The 26,578-nt window shown below is 36.4% G+C and overlaps 1 protein-coding gene across 1 annotated transcript in view; it reads right to left on the reverse strand.

Moving 5' to 3' along the window:
* The window catches only part of WDR70 (WD repeat domain 70), a 340,948-nt gene that overhangs the window by 249,650 nt on the left and 64,720 nt on the right, over positions 1-26,578 (reverse strand). Inside the window, exon 8 of the mRNA XM_020995972.2 lies at positions 14,625-14,778. Coding sequence (XP_020851631.1) covers positions 14,625-14,778 — 154 coding nt within the window. The remainder of the gene's footprint in view (positions 1-14,624; positions 14,779-26,578) is intronic.

Raw genomic sequence — 26,578 nt, forward strand, 5'->3', positions numbered from 1 at the left:
AGAGTTCTATTGAACTGAGCGCAAGTTGAAGCATAATTTTCTCACTTTCTTTAGTTTTCTTGCTTTTCTTTTTTGCTATATGTCTAATATGTAAATATATTTTCCATGATTTCACATGTATAATTGATATCACATTGCTTGCCTTCTCAAGGGGTGAGGAAGGGGCTGGGAGAAGTGAATTTAGAACTCAAAATATACAAAAACGGAAAATGAGGTGGGCAGAGAGAGGGAATCACATGAAATTCACTCTCATCTGACTTAGACAAAAGATGGTACATATGCACAGACACATAGATGGAATATTATAGCCAAATTCCAGAACTCCCAGGTCAAAGAGAAGATACTTCAAGCAGCTAGAAAAAAACAAGTGCAATACTGCAGAGCCACAGTTAGAATCACACAAGATTTAGCAGTTTCCACATTAAAAACAAGAGGGCTTGGAATATGATATTCCAGAAGGCAGAAGAGCTAGGTTACAACCAAGAATCACCTCCCCAGCAAAACTGAGTATAATCCTTCATGGGGGAAATGGATATTTAACAAAACAGAGAATTTCCAAGCATTCTGGATGAAAAGACCAGAGCTGAATAAAATACCCGACATTCAAATAGAAGATTCAAAAGAAGCGTAAAAGGTAAACATGAAATAATAATCATAAATAATCATAACTCAATAAAAGCAGCTTACATAAACAAAGGACAAAGATGTGAGTCAATTATATTGGAATGATATCTAAAAAGATTAAAGACTGAGAAAGAGGAATGCAACCGAAATACTCCTTAGATGAAGATTTAAATCTCCAAGCCCTTTCAGCAATAAAATACTTGAAACAAAAATTACTTGGTGGCTACACATTGCCATCTGCTCATACCCACCATGTTTCTTTACAGTTCCCTCTATTTGGGGGCACCTCTTCAGATGCAATTGTATTCCAGGTTTCACTGCTACGGAGCAACACCAGCAAAATGTATTGAAGAAATCATATGATTATTAGGAAAAATAATGCAATCTTATACTATAAAGAACATTTGAAGACATATGGAGGGAAGGGGAAAGAGAAGAAGCATTTAATGCCTATTACAGGCACTGTTCTAAGCATATGTAAATATTATCTCACCTGATCCAACTCTTTCATTTTGTAGATGAGAAAACTTAGTCATAAAGTAATTAAGTGACTTTCTCAAAGCTACATAGCGAATTAGAGATACAGCAAGGACTAAAACACAAGTCTTCAGTTTCCCAATTCACAACCATTATCACTATACCATGCTGCTGACACCACAGATGCAAAAACCACAGTTAGAATACTCAATAACTAATATAAATTCATTTAATTATGAGAGACACTATGGTGGAATGTCTAGAGAGGTCCCTTCAAAGGCAAGAAGACTTGGGGTCAAGTCTTGCTGTTGACAATACTGACTATAGCACCCAGGGAAAGTTACCTTTTGTCTCAGGGGTCCAGGCAATAAGACTATATCTGTTGAAGTGATGCCTATCTACACTAGTAAAGGGTTTTCCTCACTAGGAACACCCTATGGTACTGAAATCATAGGTGTGGTTTAAGGGGAAAAAAAAAAAGTTAACTGTTTTTTTCTTAAAGCCTATAAAAACACACTATGAATATATAGCAGTTCTATAATGTGAAGGTAGCAATATTTTTTGCCCATTACTCTGTAAAGAAATATTCTGAAGACATGTTTAAATTACAAATAATTATCAACTCACTCTCACATATAAATTTTTCTTTTGCTGGGTAGGGCACAGATAGACTTGTTTTCATTAATGAAGGAAATTCCCACTAAACAAATTCCCTCTACCAATGAAAATCAGAAACTGCTTTGCAACTTAGATTCTTAAGAAAGTTGTCTGAGCCACTGAGAGGTTAAATGATTGGCTCAAGAACCCACAGGAAGTATGCCAAAAACTAGACTTGAAACCTGGTCTTCTGAACTAAAGACAGCTTTCTATTCACTCTGCCACATTGTCTCAAAAAGATTTTTATCACAGCAGTCAGCTATACTACTAAAATTTACAGCATGCTCAATTCAACAACCAAGCAAATTAAATAAATAATGAAAAGATAACATGAGAGCAAATATATGCCCACAGTAAAAATATGTGCAACATACTCACTATGCTTTCTTTATAAAACACATACACACACACACACGGACACCATGGGACAACAAATTTTTTTTCCTAAAGTTTTAAGAAAAAAATACATTTTTTTGTTTTCTGTTCAATACTGATAGCTGATTAAACTGAAGAAAATGGAAGGTCAGGTTAAAATTAGGAACTTAAAACTGGAGTCTTTTACTAACTTCTAAGATTAATGTGGACAGGATGAAGTTTGGTCCTGAGAAATTAAGCATGGTCTAATTCTGTAAGCGTGTCCTCTTTCTCCAGGAAAACAGATTACAAACTTACTTGAGACTCTAAAATTATTTGCTAAAATAATGAGAAATCAGAGACTCCATGTACCAGCCCTAAAGATAAAGAAGAAGATACTTTTCATTTCAATTATCACATTTAAGAAAATGGGATACTCTATAATGTTTAGCAAATATTTAACTTTACTCAAGATATGGACTTGAATATTTGTAGATTTGATTTGAAAAAGCTTGCTAGAAAACTTAAAACATACCAAGATAAATTCCAAATGTATAAATAACTTAGAAACAAAAGTTCACATCATAAACAAGAAAGCAAGGAAGGAAATATCTAGAACAAACTATGGATACGAGAAGAGTGGATGATCAAATATGGGATAAAGAAGACCATAGTCATTAAAAGGATTGATTTTAAATATATAAAACTGAAAAACTTATGCAAAAAGAAAATTAAAAATAGTTCACAAGTTAGAAGGAAAAGAATTAACTGACAAAAAAAACTTTGAAGCAAGTTTCTCCAATAAAGGTCTAATAACTAAGCTACATAAAAAATTGATTCAAATATAATATGATGACAGCCATTCCCCAACAGATAAACTTACAAATAACAAAAACAGGTAGTTCAGAGAGGAAGAAATCTAAGTTATTAACAAATGTGAAAAATTCCTCCAAAACACTAACAAATAGAGAAATACAAATTAAAATTATTCCAAATTTCTACCTTACTGAATAAGGTGAGGCTACCTGGTTCATTAAGAAATAAATCTATAACTGTGGCCTCATTAACATGCTATTTTAATTTTAAAAGTTCACCAATTGCACAGATATAGTTCTCTCTTAATCAGACTGGCAAAAATGAGGAAAAAAAAGAAAAATGACAGTCATTGAAGAGGCTGCAGGAAAACAGGGACACTAACACACTTTCAAACATGGCCAATGTGTGGATTATTTATTACAAAGGTCTTTCTTTTGGTTTTTTTTTCTCTTGGCATGAGGCAATCAGGGTTAAGTGACTTGCCCAGTGTCACACAGCTATTAAGCGTCAAGTGTCTGAGGCTGGATTTGCACTCAGGTCCTCCTGATTCCAGATCCAGTGCTCTATCCACTGCGCCACATAGCTGCCTTGATTTTTTTTTTCAATAGCAATAAGGTTACCAAAAGGAAAAACAAAGAAGAAAAATAAGAAGAGAAGGCTATGGAGGTGTTTTTTAAATGCCCAGGAAGAAACCAAAGAAAAGTCAGTAGGAAACATAAAGCAGGACAGCTTTGAAAATAACAACTTTATTATACACTTAAAAAAAAAAGCAAGCTATAGATAATGCAGCTTCATATACAATCCTCTTTTCCTGTTCTACTTTGTATGTGGAAATACCTATCTTATTAGGTTTTAAGTTCAGGATAAAACAAAATTTTACAAAAAATACAACAAAATGTTTAAAAAGGAAATACTTCTAGTCACTGACAGTAACTAACTTTACAGTACTCAGAGTCAAGAATGCTAAACTGGTTATTATACAACAATAATGTGAAATCTTCCCACTATGAATGATGGCACTAGTTTGTAAAGGTAGGAGCAAGAATGATGCCAGGCCATGGGAATGTTAAGTGGCTCTCTGTTAAAACAGTGACTAAAAATGAGTCATGAAGAAAAGCAAGTTCAGCCAAAGATCTCAAAGAGATCTAAACAGAGGCATGGCTCATATTAGTGAAAAAAAAATTTAAGGTGAACAATTAGTAACTAAATCCACTCATTGATCAAATTAACTGGCTTGTCTATCTTTTCATTTAATCTTACTAAATGCCCTCATGGAAGATTCTCTCTCTTTACTAAGTATCCTTTTAGTAACAAGGTCTTAATCTGAAATTCATCTGACAGAGGGAGTAACACTTTATTTCCATGCAATTCTGGCATTTCTCTCTCTTAAGATAGGACCTTTTAGAATAATTTTTCCAAAAGTTATCATAGGTTTATGCCAATCCAATTGGAATCACTTTTGGCCAACATAACTGACTTGAAAGGCTGCCATCTGGGGGCACTGAACAGGGTGAGGCTCTATGGATCAACTAAGAAATGAATCCATAACTGTGGCCTCATTGGTGTGCTCTTCTAATTTTAAAAGCCAACTACACAAATATAGCTCTCTTAATCAGAATAACAAATGAGAACAAAATTTGTTATAAAATCATTGCCAGTTCCTAATAAAAATCAAACAAAAACATTGAGAAGCGAAACCCAGATCTAGGCAAAGAATAAGTACTGAATGGGCCAGTCAGATTCTAGATAGAATCAAAAAATAATAATCATCAATAGATCTGCTTGGGCCCTCAGGTTTGGAGATGATGCCAAAGTGAATCAATGTTAACAAAGGCATTCTGCTGTTGTGCTTTGGAATACCATGCTTCTTTCATAACCAGACATAAGAAGAAACTATGGCTGAAAAATTAAAGCGCGCTCTCTCCTTAATTCTCATTTTTTAACCTACTGAAGGTATCTTAAATTATCAGGAGTGGACAAAAATATATCTTGAAATTTTCTGTAAATAAGACTGCCAAAGTACTTTATTTAAGAAACAGAATTTTTGCAGAAATTGAGTGTCTACTCAATGAGTATGAATGAGATACATATTTCATACTTATTTTCGGTATGTAACTCATTGTCCTACCTTCAAAATAATAGTAGTATGTTCAAAATAAGATACTCAATTTCAAAGAGAATAACCTCACAGAAGTATATAATTTTAAGTGTTTTATTGATGATTTTTGTTTTCAGACCATTCATTTCCCTCCAATTTTTTCTTCCAAAATCCCAATGCCATTACCATTTACCCACCCTCTGAACTCTTTCTTGTTTAAAAAAAAAAAGGAAGAAAGAAAGAGAAAAAGGAAGGAAAAGAAAAGAAAAGGAAAACATTTAAGCAAAGCCACTAGTGCATAATTTCAAGGAATTTGATCTGTCTAGTCATTCTCTAAATCATTTAGAGCTACTCAAGGCAATTCTTGCATCAATGCTATCACATGCCATTGACAGCTTAGTCTTCAAGACAACTGTACATATCTGTTGCTATTCAGTCATTTTTAGTCATGTCCAACTCTTTGTGACCCCATTTTCGTAGCAAAGTTACTGGAATGGTTTGCCATTTTATTTTCCAGCTCATTTTACGGATGAGGAAACTGAAGCAAAGAGGATTAAGTGACTTGCCCAGAGTCACACAGCTAGTAAGTGTCTAAAGACAGATTTGAACTCTGGAAGAGAAATGTTTCTGGCCCAGAACTCTATTCACTGCCACACCTAGCTGCCCACAATATTTGTACACATTATCCACACTGAATTCATTCTTCGGAATGGTCAAACAATGCAAGTTAAAAGTTATCTTCTTGAAGTTGACTGCCCTAAACCTTTCAATGCTCACTTCAAAAAATTACAGGAAGGGAGTTTTGTCACATAAAAAAAAAGGATAGAAAGAACAGACACTCACATCATCAGGACATGTATTCAGAGTTGTTTTCTTAGTCGAAGTGAGAAAATCGATCTAAACTCCTAAGATGGCTTACCAACCTCTCCACCAGTTATGTGGGGAAAAAAGATAAGTAGACTTTTCTCCTTATCTTAATAAGCTCCCAATTTTCACTTGCTTGTTCACTACAGGGAAAATGGGCATCCACTCTGTGTACAATGATTAGGTTCTGGAAATATCTATCACTACATTTTAACAAAATTTTCCTACAACAAAATATTTTGGTGTCCTATAGAAACCCCTATGAACAGGCTTTTACCCTTCAGACCACTATACAAAGCCATTTTATACAACAACAAAAAGAATGAATTTGCAAGATGGATAGCTTGGGTTGGCAAGATAATATGTAGTTGTAGAAAAGTTTTATTCCTCTTTGAAACTAACTGGGCTATCAAGTTATTGTATTTTATGACTTTTATCTCCTCAAAAAAATGTTACCTAATCAACTCCTGATTCCAATTCTCATTCAGTTATCTCATCAAATAATTAAAGCCTAAGCTCCCTGCTTTCTTCATAAGCCTAAGAACCTAATTATGCCTCTGTATCCCTCATTACCACTCCCCTAGACCAAAACAACTGTCTCTTTCCAGACTCCAACCTCCAATCTCTCTCCTTTCTGGTTCTCTTTTTTGTACAGATTAATTTTCTCCTCCAAACTCTTTGTTAGCTGCCTAATGCCTTCTGAATGAACACCAAACTGAGTAAGTGCCCTCCACGGTCTAGCCCCAATCATTCCATCTAGGCTTATTTGATACTAAAGATGTTAAAGGGAAAGAGGTTCATGGGAAATAATTAAGAAAATTACCAATTTTGACAATTTAATAGGAAACTAAAAAAATCAACAGAAGCAACAAACAATAACTGCACATGATGCAGAGCAACTGGAAACACAGACTCCACAAATCACAGAATTATCTTTAGAATTAGAAAACACAAAGATTCAGATCTGGAAGAAAGATCATGAAATAGTAATCTCAGGATTACTGACATCTCAGGAGACTTAGGAGGAAAAAATAAACTGAAAACTATCTTCCAGGAAACTGTCAAAGAAAATTTCCCAGAATTGGAAAAAATAGGCAACAAAATACAACAGGACATTGAAAAGGAAGAATTCAAGCTTTAACTTTCGTTATACAAACATCTGATTATGCCACTTCTCTGCTCCAAACTCTTTTTTAGCTCTCTAGGACACAGTATAGTTAAATTTCAACCTTACAATCTAATGGGAAGAAATATTTTAAACTGTCAAAAGAAATAGAGAAATAATCCCTTAGTCAGGGGCCATAATCATAATCACAGTAGATTTTTAAAAGAAGATGAAAGAGAATCAAAGAACTTGGAACACCATACCTCAGAAATTAAGAAGTATGGGTCATAAATTTAATTCATTTCAACAAGCATTTATGAAACACCCATTACTTATAAATATTGCGCTAGGTGCCCAGGATGCAAAAAGAAAATAAAAAGACACACAGTCCCTGTCCTCAAAGAGCTTACCTTACATAATTTCATTGGGAGTGGGGACCCAAAAATTATCTATCTAGCAAATTTCTTTATGTTTTTTTAATGCAAAAGATGGCTATTTGAAAAGCATTCAAACTTTGTAATGCTGAAAGAGGCATACATTAAAAGTTTTCAAACAGTCAAAACTCTCAGAATAAGTATAAAAATTCATACTTCTGAAATCAAGATGAACCAGTTTCTAACAAGATGTGAGAATCCTCAAAGTAATGTATTCACTAAATCACTAATATTAAAAGAATGTTATTTCAGAGAATAAGAGAAAAATAAACGGGTGGAGAAGAACGGGGAGGAAAAGCAAAAAGCCAGGTACTACTCACTAATAAAAGAGAGCTCCAAGTTTAAGGGAAAAAAGTCTACATAGTTATTAATAGGCAAGAGTTTTGTTTGGAATGATATTAGAACAATAACAAAAACACTCATAAGAAAGCAAGCATTCCCTTCCAATTAGAATGATGGAATCAATGACAAATGTAATAGTCATATAGCCCTAAATGTAAATGGTCAAGAGTCACAGGTTCAAAATCCAACCACATTCTGTTCACAGGAAACATTTAATTCAGAAAGATTTAAATAAATTTTTATATTGAGTGGTGGTCCAAAATTTACCATACTACCACCAAATCACAAAAAAAAAAGAGGACTAATGACATCAGAAAAAGTTTAACTACAATCAAAAAGCACTGCCAAAGATAAAAAAGGTATTCTTATGTGAAAAAGTCCTACGCAAAATGATAATATAAAAGTTTTAATAAAAATGCATTTGTCATTCTAAATTTATATCCATTAATGAAAATCTAATAACCTTAAAACAAGAAACAGCTACAATATCAATAATAATGGGAGACTTTAACACCTCCTTTATAAGACTATGACAAATAAAATACTGAATTTAACAGAGCAATTGGCAGGTCTGGAGACCAGTATAAACATTTTGAACAGCAATATGGCAATATAAAATGAGTCACAAAAGCAATCATACCTTTTGACTTAGGGTACCAGTATTAGTATTTTATCCAAAATAGAATCATAAAAAGGGGGGAAAGGATCTATCTGTACAAAAACATTTCTAGCTACTTTATTTGTAATGGGGGAAAAAAAGATGGAAACAAACATACATCCAATAAGTAAAGAATGGCTAAATACATGATGGTACATTAACATCATGCAATGAAATACCACAGTACCTCAAAAAATAAGAAGGAATACAACGAAATATAGAAAAACCTATATGACATAAGCCAAAGTGAAATCAGTAGAACCAGAAGCATATACAAGCTGATCATAATTATTAAAATTTAAAAGGAAACAAAGTAAAAGAGTAGTAGAACTTAAAGTAGACATTAAAAAAGTAATAATAATAATACCTAGTATTCATAAAGCACTTTAAGGTTTACAATTCATTTACAAATATTATCTCATTTTATCCTCACTGCAACCCCAGGAAGCAGATGGTCTTATTATCTCCATTTTTCAGATGAGAAAACTGGGGTAGACAGAGGTTAAATGACTTGCCCAGGGTCACAAAGCTAGTGTCTAATCTGGATTTGAACTCAGGTCTTTCTGACTCCAGATCCAAGACTGAAAAAACATTTTGGGGGGAAGGGTTCATTTTGGTATAAATTTGTGTGCATCTACTTTACTTTAAAAAAAATACTTTTTTTGTAATTTTCTTGTAAGTTTTAAGGTACCTTGCTTTCCTTGAGATTCAGCTAGATTTATCTTTTCCAGCCTACACAGATTTGTGACCCTGACCTTTCCATACTGGTTGGTCTTAAAAACATCTATTCATTAAAATCACTGAACTAATTAACATTAACCACTATTACTTACATTTTTCAAAAATTACAAATTTGATAATAGCTAGCATAGGACAATTATGAAATAAATATTCATAATAAAGAATAAAATACTACATTTAAATATTTGCTTTTTTGCTTTTTTTCCAGTAGGGGTATGGGGAAAAAATAAATTTCTGTTAACTATTTCTTATTTAGAGAGGTAGGACTGCTACAGATGTGGAGTGTTGCATGCACTTTGATACTTCACGCTATGTACTAGTTTTACTTAACTTTTATTTTACTACAAAAGACTTCTCATGAAGTGGAACACCCATAAATGTAACATAACAAAATATACTGATAAAACTTTCAAACTAGGACCATTGTTTGAGACCATTTGTCTAGTGCATCTCTGCCACCTAGTGGCAATATCCCAAAACTTCAAGTATACAACTGAGGAATAAAACGGGGCAAGTACAACAACACAGTGTGTATGCTTTAAAGCTTCCTTTAAAGACTTACATTTCTAAACTTGAAGATCCGAAGCATTAGCTTTGTCACAAACCTCAAGAAAGGGTCACAAATTGTAAAATGGACTTTCCTATCAAAGTGTCAAGATTATCTGGAGATACAATGAAAAGAGGGGGGCTCAGGGGCTAAAAATGTGGGCTCGGCCATTTATTCCTCCTGTGACCTTGAACTCAGCCTTTCTCTAGGCCTGTTCCCTCATCTGTAAAACAAAGACTGGACCAGAGGATCTGTCACCCAATAACACTGTGATGCTAGTAAAGGGGAACCAAAAAGGATGATCTCTCATTTAGAACAACTGTGCACCTTTGGCATAAGACCAACTCTCTCTATATATATGTATATGTGTATATGTATATGTATGTATACACACATGTATTCTCTCTATATATAGTTATATACATACATACATAGCCACATATATACACATATACAAACCCACATATGCATACACATACCCCATACACACTCACTCACGCATGCACACACACACCCCTATACAAAGGTACACTATATATACATATACACATATATGCACACATACACATACATTTATACATACATATACATATAATATATATACACATTACATTTTGAATCAAATAGGTAAACTGTAAGATTAGAAATATAAATGATTTGATCTATATAAAATTATAAGCTAATTAGGAAAACTGTTCATATTCAAAGCATGTGCTATTTAGATTTTAATAGGGCATATGTATTTTTAACGTCCTGCTTTCTAGATTTTATAGTAAACTCAGAAGTTGTTAATCATTCCTGGACTCGGAACAGAGATTAAAATTAAATATTTGCCTCATTCAGGCACCTACTTCTGAAAAAAAGTCATTCTTCATTTATCAGATCTAACCATTTAAGCCAAGAACTGCAACCCAAATATCAGTAACATTTCTCAGCCATAAACCTGGCCTATTAACTACAGTTCCCTCTGGGCGAAACAATAGCAAAACAGGAACCACTGTTTCTGTTAAGGGTTCCTATCAGTGCAGAAATAACATTCTACAGAAAATTATGTATAATCACAATTACTTTGCAATCTGATAATTACTCTACCATTTCCTTCAAGATTTCGTTGTCCTCCATCACAATTCATCTCTTCTAAACTCACCAGGACTGTGATCCAAAAGCCACCAGACTAGACCTCAGCGGTTCTGTTTCTGCATCAACCAAACTGTGGGAACTTCGTGAAGTTATGCCCCCTTTAAACTTCAGTTCTCTCATCTGTACAATCCTCCACGGGATGACTACAGGGAGTTCATGATATCTGATGTCCAGCAAAACTTTTTTAAAAAATTCAAGTGCTGTGGAAATTCCCTCTTCTAATTATCAGCATTTCATTTACAAGTGTGGTTTGAGAGTTATTTAGGAATTTAAAGGACTCTTGGTCATACAGACAGCAATGTCAAAGGCAGAACTTGAGTCCAGGTGTTCTTGACTCTAAGCCTCATCCCTCTATCTACTGTGCCACACAGACATCTACATACCACTCATGTGAAAGAGAATATAACAGTTAAGTTCAATGTTCATTCCAAGACAGTAAACTTGGATTTCTCTACTCAATGAAAATAACCCTCATGACATTTTCTCCAGGGAAACACTATAGTACAAGGATGGTTGTGGTAAATTCCTGCCATTCTCCCTGGAATATCATATATTCAAAATTTATCCAAGGTACCAAATAACCTCACAACTATGCTCAGTAAAAAACTATCAAACACTAGAATAGTGAATTGTCAGGCTAGCAAAATTCTACACTAGGTATTTAAAAACAATAATAAATCTCACAATCTTGCAAATGAAACTTTTAAAATTGTGCAAAATATTCTCAACAATCTGACAAACAACCTTCTAACTCACAACGGAGGTGAAGATATCCTTTTAAAAGTTTCCCAGCCTTGCTTCCTCCAACAACTCTATGCAAAAGAAAAAATGAAATATCAGTTTCTGTATAGTTCAAAGTTAGAGGAAACAAGCAATCTACTTCTTCTAATAAAATGGTTTTCCCAAAGGCCATATTCAACTATATGTAATAGTACATTTGAAAATTTCTTATATGTGATTCCTATGTCCATATGACCTGCATGTGATTCATACAAAGCCTAGTATTAGTTCATTTTTCAGCTAAATTACAATACTACTGGTTTTCAAATAGTCATTTTTAAGCTCTCTTCCTTATGCTCCTTTTTTTACCCACTGACTTCTCATTGATTCATGAGAGATGCTTAATAAATGCTAGCTAATTTATTAACCCTAAGAAATATGTGGCAAAATATGAGCACATTCAAGGGCAAGATAAGCGAGAGATATTGAGTAAACCTAGACTCTCTTTCCCCCAAACCCTATCTGGACAACAGCTTTGAGGTAGGTTTTTGTGGGCTGCAAAATGAAACATTAATGTGGGGCTAAAAATTCTATATCCATTATACATTTAGAGTCCTCTATTCAACTCTGATCTTTTTGACTCATACTTTGCAATATGCCACTTGGAAAACACATTCATAACATAATGGGATGGAGAAGCCAGCTTCCAGTGCTTCTATCTTTCTAGCCTCCATCTCTACTATCAAACCCTTAAAAAACATGGGAGGAAGGGAGAAGAAAAAGATCGAGCAAGAAAGAGACAGAGATGGTAATATGTATGTATGTGTACATGTGTGTCTTTATGTGTATATGTATATGTGTACGTGTGTGTGTGTGTGTGTGTGTGTGTGTGTGTGTGTTTCCCATCTAGAACAGCTAGGCAGCAGAAAGTCCTCTGGCTACCCCTGTGTCCTTTATTCCTCCTTCCTTTATGTCCCTCTCCCACTAACCCCCACCCCGGTCTGGGGTACCCAGAACTCATCCAGAATACATCACACAACTTGGATGAGATTTTTTGTTATTCAGTTCTTTTCAGTCATGTCTAACTCTTCACGACCTCATTTGGGGGAAATACTGGAATGGTTTGCCATTTCCTTCTCCAACTAATTTTACAGATAAGGAAACTGAGGCAAAAGGGTTAATAAGGGACTTGCCCAGGGTCACACAGCTAGCACGTGTCTGCGGATGGATACGAACTCAGAAAGATGAGTCTTACTGACTCCAGGCCCAGCACTCCATCCACTGGGCCATGATAGTTCCTAACTCTGCTCCTTTTAGAGAAATGGAGGATCACTCTTTCATATGCCCTACTTCTACAACCTCCAGACCTCTAGCTCTGTCATCTGACCTATCAGTATAATCTAAAGATCCCCAGCATTCGCCAGCAGCCCTGCCACAACTCTTTTGACTCCAGCTGAACTTTTCTTTTATGTGTTTGTTGGTCTCTCTCAATTAGAAAATCAGCTCCTTGACAGCAGAGACTATCTTGCTTTTTCTATTAGCATAGTGCTTGGCACAGAGTAAGCGCTGGACAAATGTTTATTCATTCATTTATTAAATAAAACTATTTCTGTCTTTAAACAGGAGTTTTGGTCCTGCAATTACAACACACAAATATGATGAGAATTCACAGATTACTTAAGTCACTAAAGCAGGATATAATTTGCTGTCTAAGAAAACATAGTAAATACATAAAAACTGTTGAAGTGAATTCAATTAGATGGTAAAGTCTTTGACCTTAACAACCTATGAAATAGCATCCTCATAATAAAAGAGTTGTTAGTTAGGAATTTCAGCCTTTTAGTCAAAGGAAATTGAGATAAAAATAAGCCTTACAAATAAAAGCTAATATATACAATGCTTTAAGTTTTGCAAAATACTTTATATATGTAATCTCATTTGATCCTCACCATAACTCTGTGGTGTTAATCCTCACTTTACAGATGAGTAAACTGAGGCTAAGAGGTTTTGTGACTGACCAGTGTCCCAGTCACAAAGAGTCCAAGGCAGCATTTGTACTTAGTTCTTCCTGACTCTAAGTCAAGCACTGTATACCCACCAGCTCACATTGCTGCCTGTATACAGAACTAAGAGCGAAACCAAGTGAGGAAAAGATGAAGGTGGATAGAAGACAAATTAAGAGAGAATTGCTAAGTATCCCATTTCAAAGAAAGGCTCAGCCCATGTCCTATACAAATCACTCCTTATTGGGTCACAACAAATTCTATACCAGTGAATGAAATCCTATGAGAGATCAGAGCCAGCAGGAACTTATCTGTCATTGAGACCGCCAGAGGTGAAGTGACTTACCATGGGTCACCCCGCTGGTTAGTCAGGGGCTGAGGCCAGATCTGAGTCCAGATTTCTTTGACGCAATCTTCCAAGCTCCACTGTCTGGACCCTATCTATAAAACTCATTGTGGATGAAGATCTTTTTTGTTTTTGTTATACCAAGAAGTATTTACTACTCCCATATCTGGGAATATGTCATATCCAGCATCTTTTATCCCATATCATCAAAAATTCCAACTAGCTGAGAAAATCGATCTAAACTCCTAAGATGGCTTACCAACCTCTCCACCAGTTATGTGGGGAAAAAAGATAAGTAGACTTTTCTCCTTATCTTAATAAGCTCCCAATTTTCACTTGCTTGTTCACTACAGGGAAAATGGGCATCCACTCTGTGTACAATGATTAGGTTCTGGAAATATCTATCACTACATTTTAACAAAATTTTCCTACAACAAAATATTTTGGTGTCCTATAGAAACCCCTATGAACAGGCTTTTACCCTTCAGGAAACTTAAAGAAACAAGAAAAAGATTTTAAAGAGATTAAAAAGATTTTATTAATTATTCCACCACTTCCAAATAAGAAAATTAAAGGTAAAATCTGATCTTCAATATCAAGAAAACAATCCAAGTAAGTAAACACAGTTATAATTAACAATTTAAGAAATTAAAATAACGATGAGGCTATTTTAGAGTTCGTTATATGTTGGTGCTCACCTTGGTGTTGGCCATGTCCACAATATACTGGTCTCCTTTCACACATTCCATCACTAGGAAGCCATCTCTGTCAAGCACTTTGGCCTGAGAGTTTCCGGACACCACAAGAATCACATCTCCTGTGCTGCTGTACTGTAGTGACTTAATTTGGTGACTGTGAAGAAAAGAGAACACTCAGCTGAAGCAAGGTATTTCTGGGTATCTAAAGCTTCTTCAGTGATTAGGAATGGGGGAATATTCGCCAAAAAAAGCACCAGGCATGAGCTTCCGAAGCCTTTAAGGGGGGGCGGGGGGAGGATAAAGCAACACACAGAAAGTCACTGTGAGAAAGTTTTTGTGATTAAAAAAAACTTCACATAAAATGTAGGGATAGAAATATCTTCAATAAAGATAAAAAAAAGGTGAACAGATGATCTTTGGTCATACTAGCGATGCCTTTGCAGGGGGTATGTTTATATTTAAGCAAGTAAATTTTCTGCTTACATTAAGAAAAGCTTTATTTTTTTTTCTTTATACGTCAACTACTTTTTTTGGACTGAATCTGCATTTCTGTTCATGATAGCGATTTCTAGTGAGGAAACTTCTTCCACAAATGAAAGGTAATGAGTGTGGTGGAGTGGAGAGAGCTGTGTACAGAGTCAAAAGACCCGAGTGTGAATAGCAGGTCTGCAACCTAATACCTGTGGGACCTTAAGAGTGTAAGATGTGTAAGGTGTCAGAAGACTAAAAAGGTGAGGGGATTAGGTTATATAAAGGGTTTTGAGGGCTCTGAACTGGAATGAGGAGAGATCTGTAGGAAAAAGATCAACCAGCAGGCATAAAGAGAAGAGGCAGTCCACAGCATAGTGACAATAAAAAAAAAAAAGAGAGATGGGGACATATTCAAGATATGTTACAAAGCTAAAATAGACATGCTTTGGCAACATAATGAACATGAAAGGTAAGAGAGAGTGACAAATCAAGGATGATACCCAAATTGTGAGCTTGGGCAACTGGGAGGATGGCGGTACCCTCAATAGTAGTAGAGAAATTTGGAAGAGAGGGGATTTGGGGAAAAGGTTATGATTTCAGTTTTGGACATGTTAAGTTTAGGATGAGTAAGGGAATGCAAACCACTCTAACATAAGGCAACAGAGTTCAGGCCCCATCATTGACAGTGCCCAAGACAAGGCAGCAATAGAACTCCTGCCTAGGGAGGAGAAGAGGAGAAACCTGTGGTACAGAAGCCGCCACAGCACTCACTCACTAAACACAAGGCCATTGTTTGCCCAGCACAGGCGGCCAAGGACGGGGCCCAGCAGTCACAGCACAACACAACAGCATTTGGAACAGGGGTGGTATCTGATACTGGAAGGCAGAGTCAGGCACCTTCTGCAGTGTTCAGGAGGAGAATCAACTGGATCACATTCAAGAAATTACAGCCCTTTCAATGATTCCAACCTGTTCTCTGCCCAATTTCTTTATACTTGTACTCTCCTTATAGATATTATATGAAGATAGATCATGGAATGCCCATGATGAACGAATTAAAAATCTTTTAGTAAGCATTTACTATGCACAACGCACTGTGCTAAGAGATGTTGTTCCCAGGGCTCTTGAGTACTGGGTCTTGGGCTACATCTACTGGGGTTTGAAAGGAGGTGCTAGCTGTAGTTTGGACCATTTGGCACATGACACTTTCTGTATATCAATAGCAAATCTGTTAAACTACTTACAGTTGAACCAAAGAGAAACAGAATGATGCACAGTGGTTATAAGTACAATTAACACATTACCAGTGATGACTTGCAAGGAACAACATAAAAGAAACTCTTAAGCTCATGTATGACTGAAAAAGGAAGTGGAACAGTCACGTGATAAGAACAAGATATAATAGATGGACTGTCCAAGTGCTACACTGGTATGCATGGAATTTTAATAGATTCATAGGAAGCACTCCAGAGTGTTAAGCAGATCTTCTATGGAGGATCTGGGGAAAGACATGGACAAGCAGCACACAAGATGAAAGAGTGTGGATGGATCACAAGTTTATGACTACGGGGTACAAACATCAATAAAGTCACAGATCTGCCAAAGTACTTTATAACTTAATTTGCTTCTACTTTGCACTTGTAGTATTTTAGTTTTCACTCCATAAGAAAGCACTATTTAAGTAAACACATTAGACTATAAAATTCTTACAGAATTTAGTGAATTGTTCCTGAGATGAGGAAGAGACTCTAATTAATAAATAACTATAGACTGAAGAAAGCTATCAAGACATCAAGTATTGATTAAACATGTACTACAGTATGCTTACCACTGTCTTGGGTACTATGTATATAAAAGGATAAGACACAGAGATCATCATCAGAAATATAAAAATCTAGCATAGTATAAAAATCATATAAAATCCAGTATAAAAGGCAGGCTCTATGTATCTAATAAACCTCTTGAAAAATTGATTTTCCAATGGAGCTGTTTTCTCACCAACATCAGTATTCTATCCTAATGGCTTCACAGATTTCTTTCCAAATACAAGCTCCTTTTATGTGTGCAACTCTTTAAGCAAAAGTTTGACTCCGTTTGAAAATTTAACCTAACAGATCAGTTTTATCTGCCATAAAAGAAACATTGCAGAAGCTTAATTCTGTCCAAATAACAGATCATGCAGTCAATTTAGCTTCCTAAGCTTTGAATTCTCCCCCAAAATACACAACCTATCCATTCCTGCCCATCTTCTAAGACTCAGACATGTCATTCCATAAATTCGCCATAGAGGGTCCACTGAACATGCTGAAGGCCTTCTTCCATTTCACATGTCACGGATATCAAAGGAATACATAAACTGTCCATCAGTTAGTTGTCACTCACTCTCACTATGTGACTGGCTCAATAATTTTTTCAGTCATGCATTTTTTCTGCAATATTCGTTATACAACTTTTCCCACAAAAGATTTCATTTGTACTGTGGGACCGTCGCCTCTTGCTCTTTGTGGGCCTCCCCATTTTCACTGAGGTAGTTTCTGACATCAGTTCTTCAAAGATTATTCTACTCCTTAAAGCCATACATCATCACTAGAAAACTCTAAAATAATTTTAAAGGAATGCATTTCTAATAAAGGATGCAAAAGTCTAACAAGCATTATTGAGCGGTAAAGAAACATGTGTTGGTAACTCATTTCTTATATGTGATTGCACATACAAATACCAAACAAAGTAGAAAGGATTTTAGAAGCAAGCATGTCAAGTGGAAATGCCTAGTTTGATCTCTAAGTTATTCAAAGATTAAATGATAGAGTATCACTTTCAAGATACTTATCACCTGTATTTAACGCTAAAGGAATGTGGCCACAGATGCATAACTCCTTACTTTAAGGGAAGTGACAAAGAATTCACCAAGTAGTGAATAAATACACAGAATCACTAGGCCAAAACAAAGCTTTCTGATTCTAACTGAAAAGCAAGTAAACTGATACTAAAGCAGATAGCAATTTAAAAGTAAAGATTATCAAACTCTCACTTGAGAACCAATCAAAAGCAATCATGAGAGATCACTCTCTACTCAGAATAAAAACTGCTTCTTTTAAAAACTAGGTCTCCCTATTTCACCGAAATTGGAAGTATATGGGCTGCTCATGGGCATGATGCCAATATGGACTGGCACAGTAGCTTTTTTAACCTGTTTTTTCAACACGAGCTACTTCACTCCTCCTTAAGCAGACCGATGGCCCTCTGCTCCCAGACTTTATTCAGATATCCAATCAGCTTTATCTTTACAACAGCCCAGAACTCTCAAACTCAATGAACTGACCAACCTCAAACTCCCCAGCAGCAGGGAGTAAGTACCCCACCATAGTAGGTGTACACCACCAAATCTGGTCATAATTATTTAAAAACAATTGCCTCCATGGATTTTTTTCCCCCAACTACAAGCACTTTATAATGTGTGCAACTCTGTGGGCAAAAGGTTAAACCATTTAACAGAAAATTTATCCTAACAGAATAGCTTTACTGATTTCAAGATAATATAAACATCATAGATGCCTAGTTCTACCCAAAAAAATAGGTTCTGTAGTCAACTGAGCTTCTGAAATCTGAATTTCAAAGCTGACCCAAAAAGAAGTGATATTTCAGACACGCCTCCAATACATCAAGTTAATATCAATATCACCTAGCCACCAGAAACACAACAAATAATAAAGAAAAAAATTTTCAAAAAGGTATTTTATTTTAAATCGATGACAAATCAAAATGTCCAAACCATGACATCAAAGTAACATTAGTCATAATAAAAATTTAAGTAGGAAAAAAAAAATTGAACCTCAATTATTTTTAAAAATCTGATATATTTAACATTCTTATTAGTTCCTAAATCAGAGTAGGCCATCTCTCTGTGAATATTTTTCCAGCATCCAGACCACTGACAAAGGAACTTCATGTAAAGAATTTCCAATGTGGAAATTGTCTCCACAGATGCAGATCAGCAACTAGTCTGTAACTATATGTCTTACAAAGTTGTTTGGGGCACTTAAAAGTTAAGTGCCTTAACGTAGTCACACAGCTAGTAAATGTCCAAAAAAGGATATGAACTCAATTTTTCCCATGCTATACATTATGCCAAATTCTGTGTGTGAATCTATATATACACACATACATACATGCACATTCACATAATGGATGCATATAATCATAAACAAAATTATATAGGTACATATATATTTATTTACCACATTGCTTTTCTCTAAACACAGCAGCCAGACACCTGTTACTCAAGAATTACACATTGTCCATTACTTGTGATATTCTGAAATTCAAGATGACTGTTCTCAAATTATCAGCACTTCAAAAAGCTACTTCCACAGTGGTGAGATTCACTGCATCATTCCAAAGGCAATGACAACTCAAAAGAAGCTCTTAGTGCCCTCAGCAATTAGTCATAAAGGAAAAAAAAGTGGTTTCATCAAGGTAGAAAAGATCAAAGCAGCTCAGACATCCCAAGTTCCAAAATATTTGTTTCGCTTTGGAGAAAAGCTCAGAAAGGCAGAGGCAGAACGAACTTCAGAGTACAGAATGAGTGCTAGGAGATCCCAAACAGAACTGAGACTTCCCCAGGAGATATAGGAAGGATGCCATTTGGTAAAGTTTTGATCTGGTTCCCAAATTTAAATCAATAGCACTTGAAAAAATTGAATAAAATACATACACATCATTTGAAATCCCGAAAACATTAGGATCATGAGTTGGGGGGAAAAAACAATAATGAACATACAGACAGGATTATTAACAAATGTACTGTACGAAATGATAAACTACTGCAAAAATGGAATAAACAAATGAGATTACAGAGTACATTCTTCCTAACAGTACCCACATGATTAATAATAATTACTGTAAAGCAGATAAACAGATATATTTTATTCAAGTTATCTTAATTTTTTTTTCCAAGTCAGGAAAACTTGAGTTCAAATCCAGCCTCAGAAACTTACTAGCTATGTGACCCTGGGCAAGTCACTTAACCTTGGTCTGCCTCAGTTTCCTCATCTGTAAAATGAGGATACAATAGTGCCTACCTCCCATGGTTGCTGTGTGGATCAAATTAGATAATACTTGTAAAGCATTCTGAAAACCTTAAAGCACTATATAAATATAGTTATTATTATTATTATACTACAACATATTTTACATTATACCTCTATTTTGTTACTTCCCATTTTCTCTTCAAGGTCTTCAGGCCCACAAGAAAAAAAGTGTGTGCCTAAGGATTCCTTTGCCACCTCCTCCTTAATTGCACAGACCACAAAGTGAAAAGGATGAAATCAGAAGTCATTAGACTCAGGGTTAAAGAGAATTAAATACCCTGTTCAAATGCTATCACATCAGCTTCTCAAATTCCTGACTAAACAACTAATACTATGATCAAAGAGAAGAAACAGAACCCCAATCTGACAGTAACCAAGAGTCATATGGAAGTAAATGAATGTACTCTCAGGCAGTAACACTAATATCAATCCAAAGGATTAGTGACATTGCACAATTCTTTCTATGAAGTTATTCCTGGGGAGGAGGAAGGTAGAGAGTGAGAAGTCATTTTTAAAGCATGTGTTGCCCAGCTAGGAGAACAAGCCGGGACACGCACTGCAGATAAATAAATACAGCTGTTCAGGGCTGTCACTTGAGGCTCAAGAGTCACAGAATCTCGTTCCAGTCACTATGACCTCAGCATAGGAATAACTCAATATTGGGAGCAGATCACTACTACCAATTGTAACTTTCTTCCTAAAACATTGTAAAGGAAAATATACATGCATATGAGGCTTTGTTCCCATCATTACTGATAAAAACTCCCAGACTTTCTACTCTCAGTCAGAAACTGAAAAACTTTTCTCAAAACATGCCTTAGGTTTACCTGCTACATTCTTAGCCAGGTAGGGAAACAATAATTTGAGGAAGTCAATCAACAAGCATTTATTAAGCCTCTGCTATGTGCCAGGCACAATAATACAAAAAAAATCCCATCCTTCCCCAAAAATACCAATCTTTACTCTATGGATTACAACAGTAAAACATCCCAAATTATAAATTTCCTGTAATTCCTCATATAATTCAATTTACATTCCAAATACACAATATGTATTAATTAGTGGTAATTAATAGTAGTAAAGAAAGATTATGTTGAGTTTGATTCAAAAAGCAAAAGCTTAGGTAATTAGATAGATTAGATAATTATAAAATGTAGATAATTTGAAAAAGAATCCCATGACAAATCTGTGCCATATAGAAACTAATAAATGTGACAATGTGCATCACTGATTGGCATAGAAAACGCATACAGTTGCCTATTTGATATACAAAATAAGATGCAGCTACAGAACACTATTTCTTTTTTTTAAATTTTATTAATTTACTTTGATTTATCAACAGTCACTTCCATATGCTTTTGAGTTGAAAACTTTTCTTCCCCTTCCTCCTCCCCGCCCTCCCCAAGATGCACAATCTGATATAGGTTCTACATTTACATACCCATTAAACATATTTTCACATTAGTGAAGTTGTAAGTAAAAATTAAAACCAATGGGAGGAACCATCAGAAAGATGAAACAAAACTGAACAGAAGGTAAAAATAAGTGATAGCAATTCGACTTCCATAGTTCTTTCTTTGGATGTGGACAGCATTTTCCATCTAGATCCTTGTAATGCTGAGAAGGGTTCAGTTTAACAATCTCAGTCATTGCATAATGTGGCTGTTATTGTGTACAAAGTCCTCTTCGTTCTGCTCACTTCACTCAGCATCAGACCTTTCCAGGTTTTTCTGAAGTCAGCCGGTTCATCATTTCTTATAGCATAATAGTATATTCCATTACATTCATATACCACAACTTGCTCAGTCATTCCCCAATTTATGGGCATCCTCTCAATTTCCAATTCTTTACCACCACAAAAAGAGCTGCTATGAATATTTTTGTACATGTGGGTCCTTTTCCCATTTGTTTGATCTCTTTGGGATATAGCCCCAGAAGTGCTATGGCTGGATCAAAGGGTATGCACATTTTTGTAGCCCTTTGGGCATAGCTCCAAATTGCAGAACACTATTTCTTGAGAAAGCAATTCTAACCCAAGATGAAATATCTTCTCATTAACACTATAATTTCAGGTTAAACTTAAACTGGGCCCTCATTGCAACAAGGCAATCCTTTTATGCCTCCCTATGTGATTCACCTGGGGCAGTTAGGTGGCACCATAATGCATAGAGTGCCGGGCCAACAGTCAGAAAGCCTCCTCTCCCTGAGTTCAAATCTGGCCTCAGACACCTAATAACTATGTGACTCTGCATAGTGCAAGTCACTTAACCCTGTTTGCCTTGGTTTCCTCATCCGTAAAATGAGTTAAAGAAGGAAATGGGAACCCACTCCAGTATCTCTGCCAAGAAAACCCCAAATGAGGTCACAAAAAGTCAGACACAACTAAAATAACTGAACAACAACAAAATGATTCCCCCTATTTCACGCCCCACAAAATCTATCCTAAACCTTTTCTTCATTTGTCATGTTTCCCACATCTCCCCTTCTCAGCTAAAGAATTCATGTCTTATTTTACTGGGAAAACTGAAGCTATCACCCTGAACTCCTTCTCCCTTTCTCCTCATCTCAAACCCCTCAATATCATTTCCCACTTTCTCCTCCCTTCTCCCAGTTTCTAATAATGCTATAGTTCTTTTTTTAAAAATTTATTTTGATTTATCAACAATCACTTCCATAAGCTTTTGAGTTTTAAATTTTTCTCCCCCTTCCTCCTCACCTCCCTTCCCAAGACGACATACAATCTGATATAGGCTATACATATACATTCTGATTAAACATAGTTTTCACATTAGTGATGTTTTAAGTAAGAATGAGAACTAATAGGAGGAACCACCAGAAAGAGGAAACAAAACACAACAGAGGAAAAAAAAATAGTAAATACTATGCTTCAATCTATATTCAAACTCCATAGTTCTTTCTCTAGATGTGGATAGCATTTTCCATCATGAGGCCTTTGGAGAAGTCTTAGATCTTTGCATTACTGAGAAGGGCTAAGTCTATCAGTATTAGTCATTGCACAGTGTGGCTGTTACTATGTACAACGTTCTCCTGGTTCTGCTCACTTCACTCAGCATCAGACCATACAGGTCTTTCCAGGTTTTTCTGAAGTCTGCCTGCTCATCATTTCTTATAGCACAATGGTATTCCATTACATTCATGTACCACAACTTGTTCAGTCATTCCCCAATTGATGAGCATCCTCTCAATTTCCAATTCTTTGCCACCACAAAAAGAGCAGCTATAAATATTTTTGTTCATGTGGGTCCTTTTCCCATTTGTATGATCTCTTTGGAATGTAGCCCTAGAAGTGCTATTGCTGGGTCAAAGGGTATGCACATTTTTGTAGCCCTTTGGGCATAGTTCCAAATTGCCCTCCAAAATGTTTGGATCATTTCACAATTCCACCAACAATGCATTAGTGCTCCAATTTTCCCACATTTTCTCCAACATTTAAATGATACAGTTCTTTTCCTTGACAAGGCCAGCCCATCTAAACTGGTCTGGAGACCATTCTTTCCTATCTTCTATAAAAGACTGCCCCCCTCTCACTCCTACTACCTCAACTTTTCTAACTTCTCCCTCCTATCTACTGGTTCCTTCCCTACTGCCATCAAACATGCCCAAGTCTCCTTCAACCTTTTTAAAAAAGACCTTCACTACACCCCTCAAATAGTCATCTTATATTTCTTCTCCTTTTCTCAGCCAAACTCCTGGAAATACCTCGGCACTAAACTCAAACTGCTCTTTCCAAAGTTACCAAAATTTCCTAGCAGCCGAATTTGGAAATCTTTTCTGGCCTCATCCCACTTGACCTCTCTGCTGCACGGCACTGATAACCACCATGTTTTCCTTGAGAATACTCTCTCGTCGGGGCAGCTAGGTGGCGCAGTGCATAGAGCTCCAGACTTACAGTCAGGAGGACCTGAGTTCAAATCTGACCTGAGACACTTGACACTTAACTAGCTGTGTAACCCTGGGCAAGTCACTTACCCCTAATTGCCTCACCAAAAAGAAAAAAAAAAGAGAGAGAGAGAAAGAATACTCTCTCCTGCTATTCCTCCTATTTGCTCCTTCTCCATCTTCTTTGCTAATTCACCATTCATATCATACTCCCTATATGTGACTACAAGGCTAGGCCCTGTGCCCTCTTCTCTCTTTACACTCTCTCAGCTGATGGTCTAACCAGGTCCTTCCGGTTATAATTAAGCAAGTGGTTCATTAGAATCCCTAGGATAATGATACACAGACCTATATGTCTAGCCCCAATTTCTCCCTGAGCTTCAGGCCCAGATAACCAGCTATCTAATAAACATTTCAAACTGAAATCCTAAAGATACCTCAAACTCAATGTGTCTAAAAGAAAACTCACTGTCATTTCCTCCCAAACACAAACCTTTCCAAGCTTTACTGTTGATGGCACTACTATTCTTCCAATCACTCACGTTCATAATACTGGGTATCATTCTTGATTCTTATTCATATCCAATGAACTGCCAAATCTTGTCATTTCTACCACCACCATTCTAATGCATTTGACTCCTCTCTATTTGCACAACCACCATGTTAGTTCAGGAGCTTCACCTCTCAAACAGATTCCTGCAAGTCTCCTGAATGGTTTCACTGTCTCAAGACTCTCCCCACTCCATTCTATCATCCAAACAGACGCCAAAGTGACTGTCTTTAAGCAGAGATCAATATCACTCCTGTACTGAATAAATGTCTATCACTTCTAGGATAAAATACAGATCTCTTCATAACCTAGCCCAAAACTATCTTTTCAGTGTTGCTTTATCTTAATTCCCCTCCAATACACTCTGAACTTCAGGAAAACCAACCTTTTCTCTCTTTTCCTCTCATACACAAGATTGCATCTACCATCTCCTTGCCTATGCAAGGGCCTTCTCCCACATTTGAAATGCATACCCTCATCACCTCCATCACCTCTCTCCTTTCAAAATAGCTCAGGCAATACCATCCAACCACTAGTACACTCCCTCCTTATCTGGTATTTCACTACCTCCTGCTAAATTTATTCACTTTATGTTTATTGTTTATATGTTGTACGTTGGTGTGTTCCTTTTAGAATGTAAGCTACTTGGGAGTTAATATGGCAGAGTCAGAAGAAGTATTTTAACCTAACTTGCCCAGCACATCTCCTCAACAAAGATCCAAAAAATGCACAAGACTGAATTCTGATGGGGAAAGCCAAGAAAAAGCCACAATGATTCATTTTTCCAGCTTGGGGTGATTTAGGGTACAGAGAGGTCTGTGGACATTAGGGACAGAGTCTAGTCAGGAGCACTTATGGTCACAAGGAGCATGTCAGACCAGGGAATGAATGAAAGCAAACACAGGACACCAAGAAGGGAAGCTCAAGAGTAAAGATTCCATGGAATCTCTGAACAAGCACTGAGTGCAGAAACAGGTGCCATCTTACAGCTCAGTTACCCATCACTTAGTTTCAGGTCAGAAATCCAAGGCAGAGAAAGCAGCTGCAGGCATGGGTTCTAGTTGTAAACTGAGCAAGGAAGAAATTCCTGAAGCAACGAGTAGTTATATAAATCTGATCCCAGGAGCTGAGCAGGAACTCAGTTCCAGCCTCTAGTCCAGTGTGGAAGGTGCAGTAGAATCACCAAGGCAAGAGTTCCAGATGTGAGGGGAGCTAGCAGTTCAGTCACCCTGAACTGGCATCAAGCACCTGGGGACTCCTTTCCCACTTTGCCCTTAATAGCTCACATCCCAGCTGGCTAATAGCCACTGAATCTGGGGGCAGTCTACTAAAACTTCAAATAGAGGATAAGCCAACAGACTGAAGCCTGGATCAAGAACTTGTAGACCAGGGGCAGCCAGGTGGAGCAGTAGACAGAACTCCGGTCTTGGAGTCAGGAGGACGTGAGTTCAAATCTAGCCTCAGACACTTGACACTTACAAGCTGTGTGACCCTGGGCAAGTCACTTACCCCCAGTTGCCTCACCAAAAAAGAAAAAAGAAAAAAAAAGAACTTGCAGACATCTGATCAGGAGAGTGGTGAACAGACCTCACCCCAGATCACACCATTTGGCAGCACTGAAAGCCTGAGCTGTGAAAGCAGCAGATGAATATGAAAGGACAGAAGGAAGCTCAGGCCAAACATCTTCCCACCCTCCACCTTCCTTCACTCCCCAAGAAGTGCCCTGAGCCCAGCACTAACAAAGTCAAAAATTGTGTGCAACAATGAATAAACATACAAAAAGAACTACTATGGCAATAAGGAAGCATAAGACATAAACTCAGGAGAAGAAAATGAGTCAAGAACAAGTAAAGCTTCAAAGAAAAAAGCAATTTGGACCGCAGTCCAGCAAGAATTCCTAAAAGAGTTAAGGAAAACATTGGGATGGAAAAAAGGAGCTAAAA

Source organism: Phascolarctos cinereus, unplaced genomic scaffold, assembly GCF_003287225.1.
Source record: "Phascolarctos cinereus isolate Bilbo 61053 unplaced genomic scaffold, phaCin_HiC Scaffold_4;HRSCAF=312, whole genome shotgun sequence".
NCBI lineage: Eukaryota > Metazoa > Chordata > Mammalia > Diprotodontia > Phascolarctidae > Phascolarctos > Phascolarctos cinereus.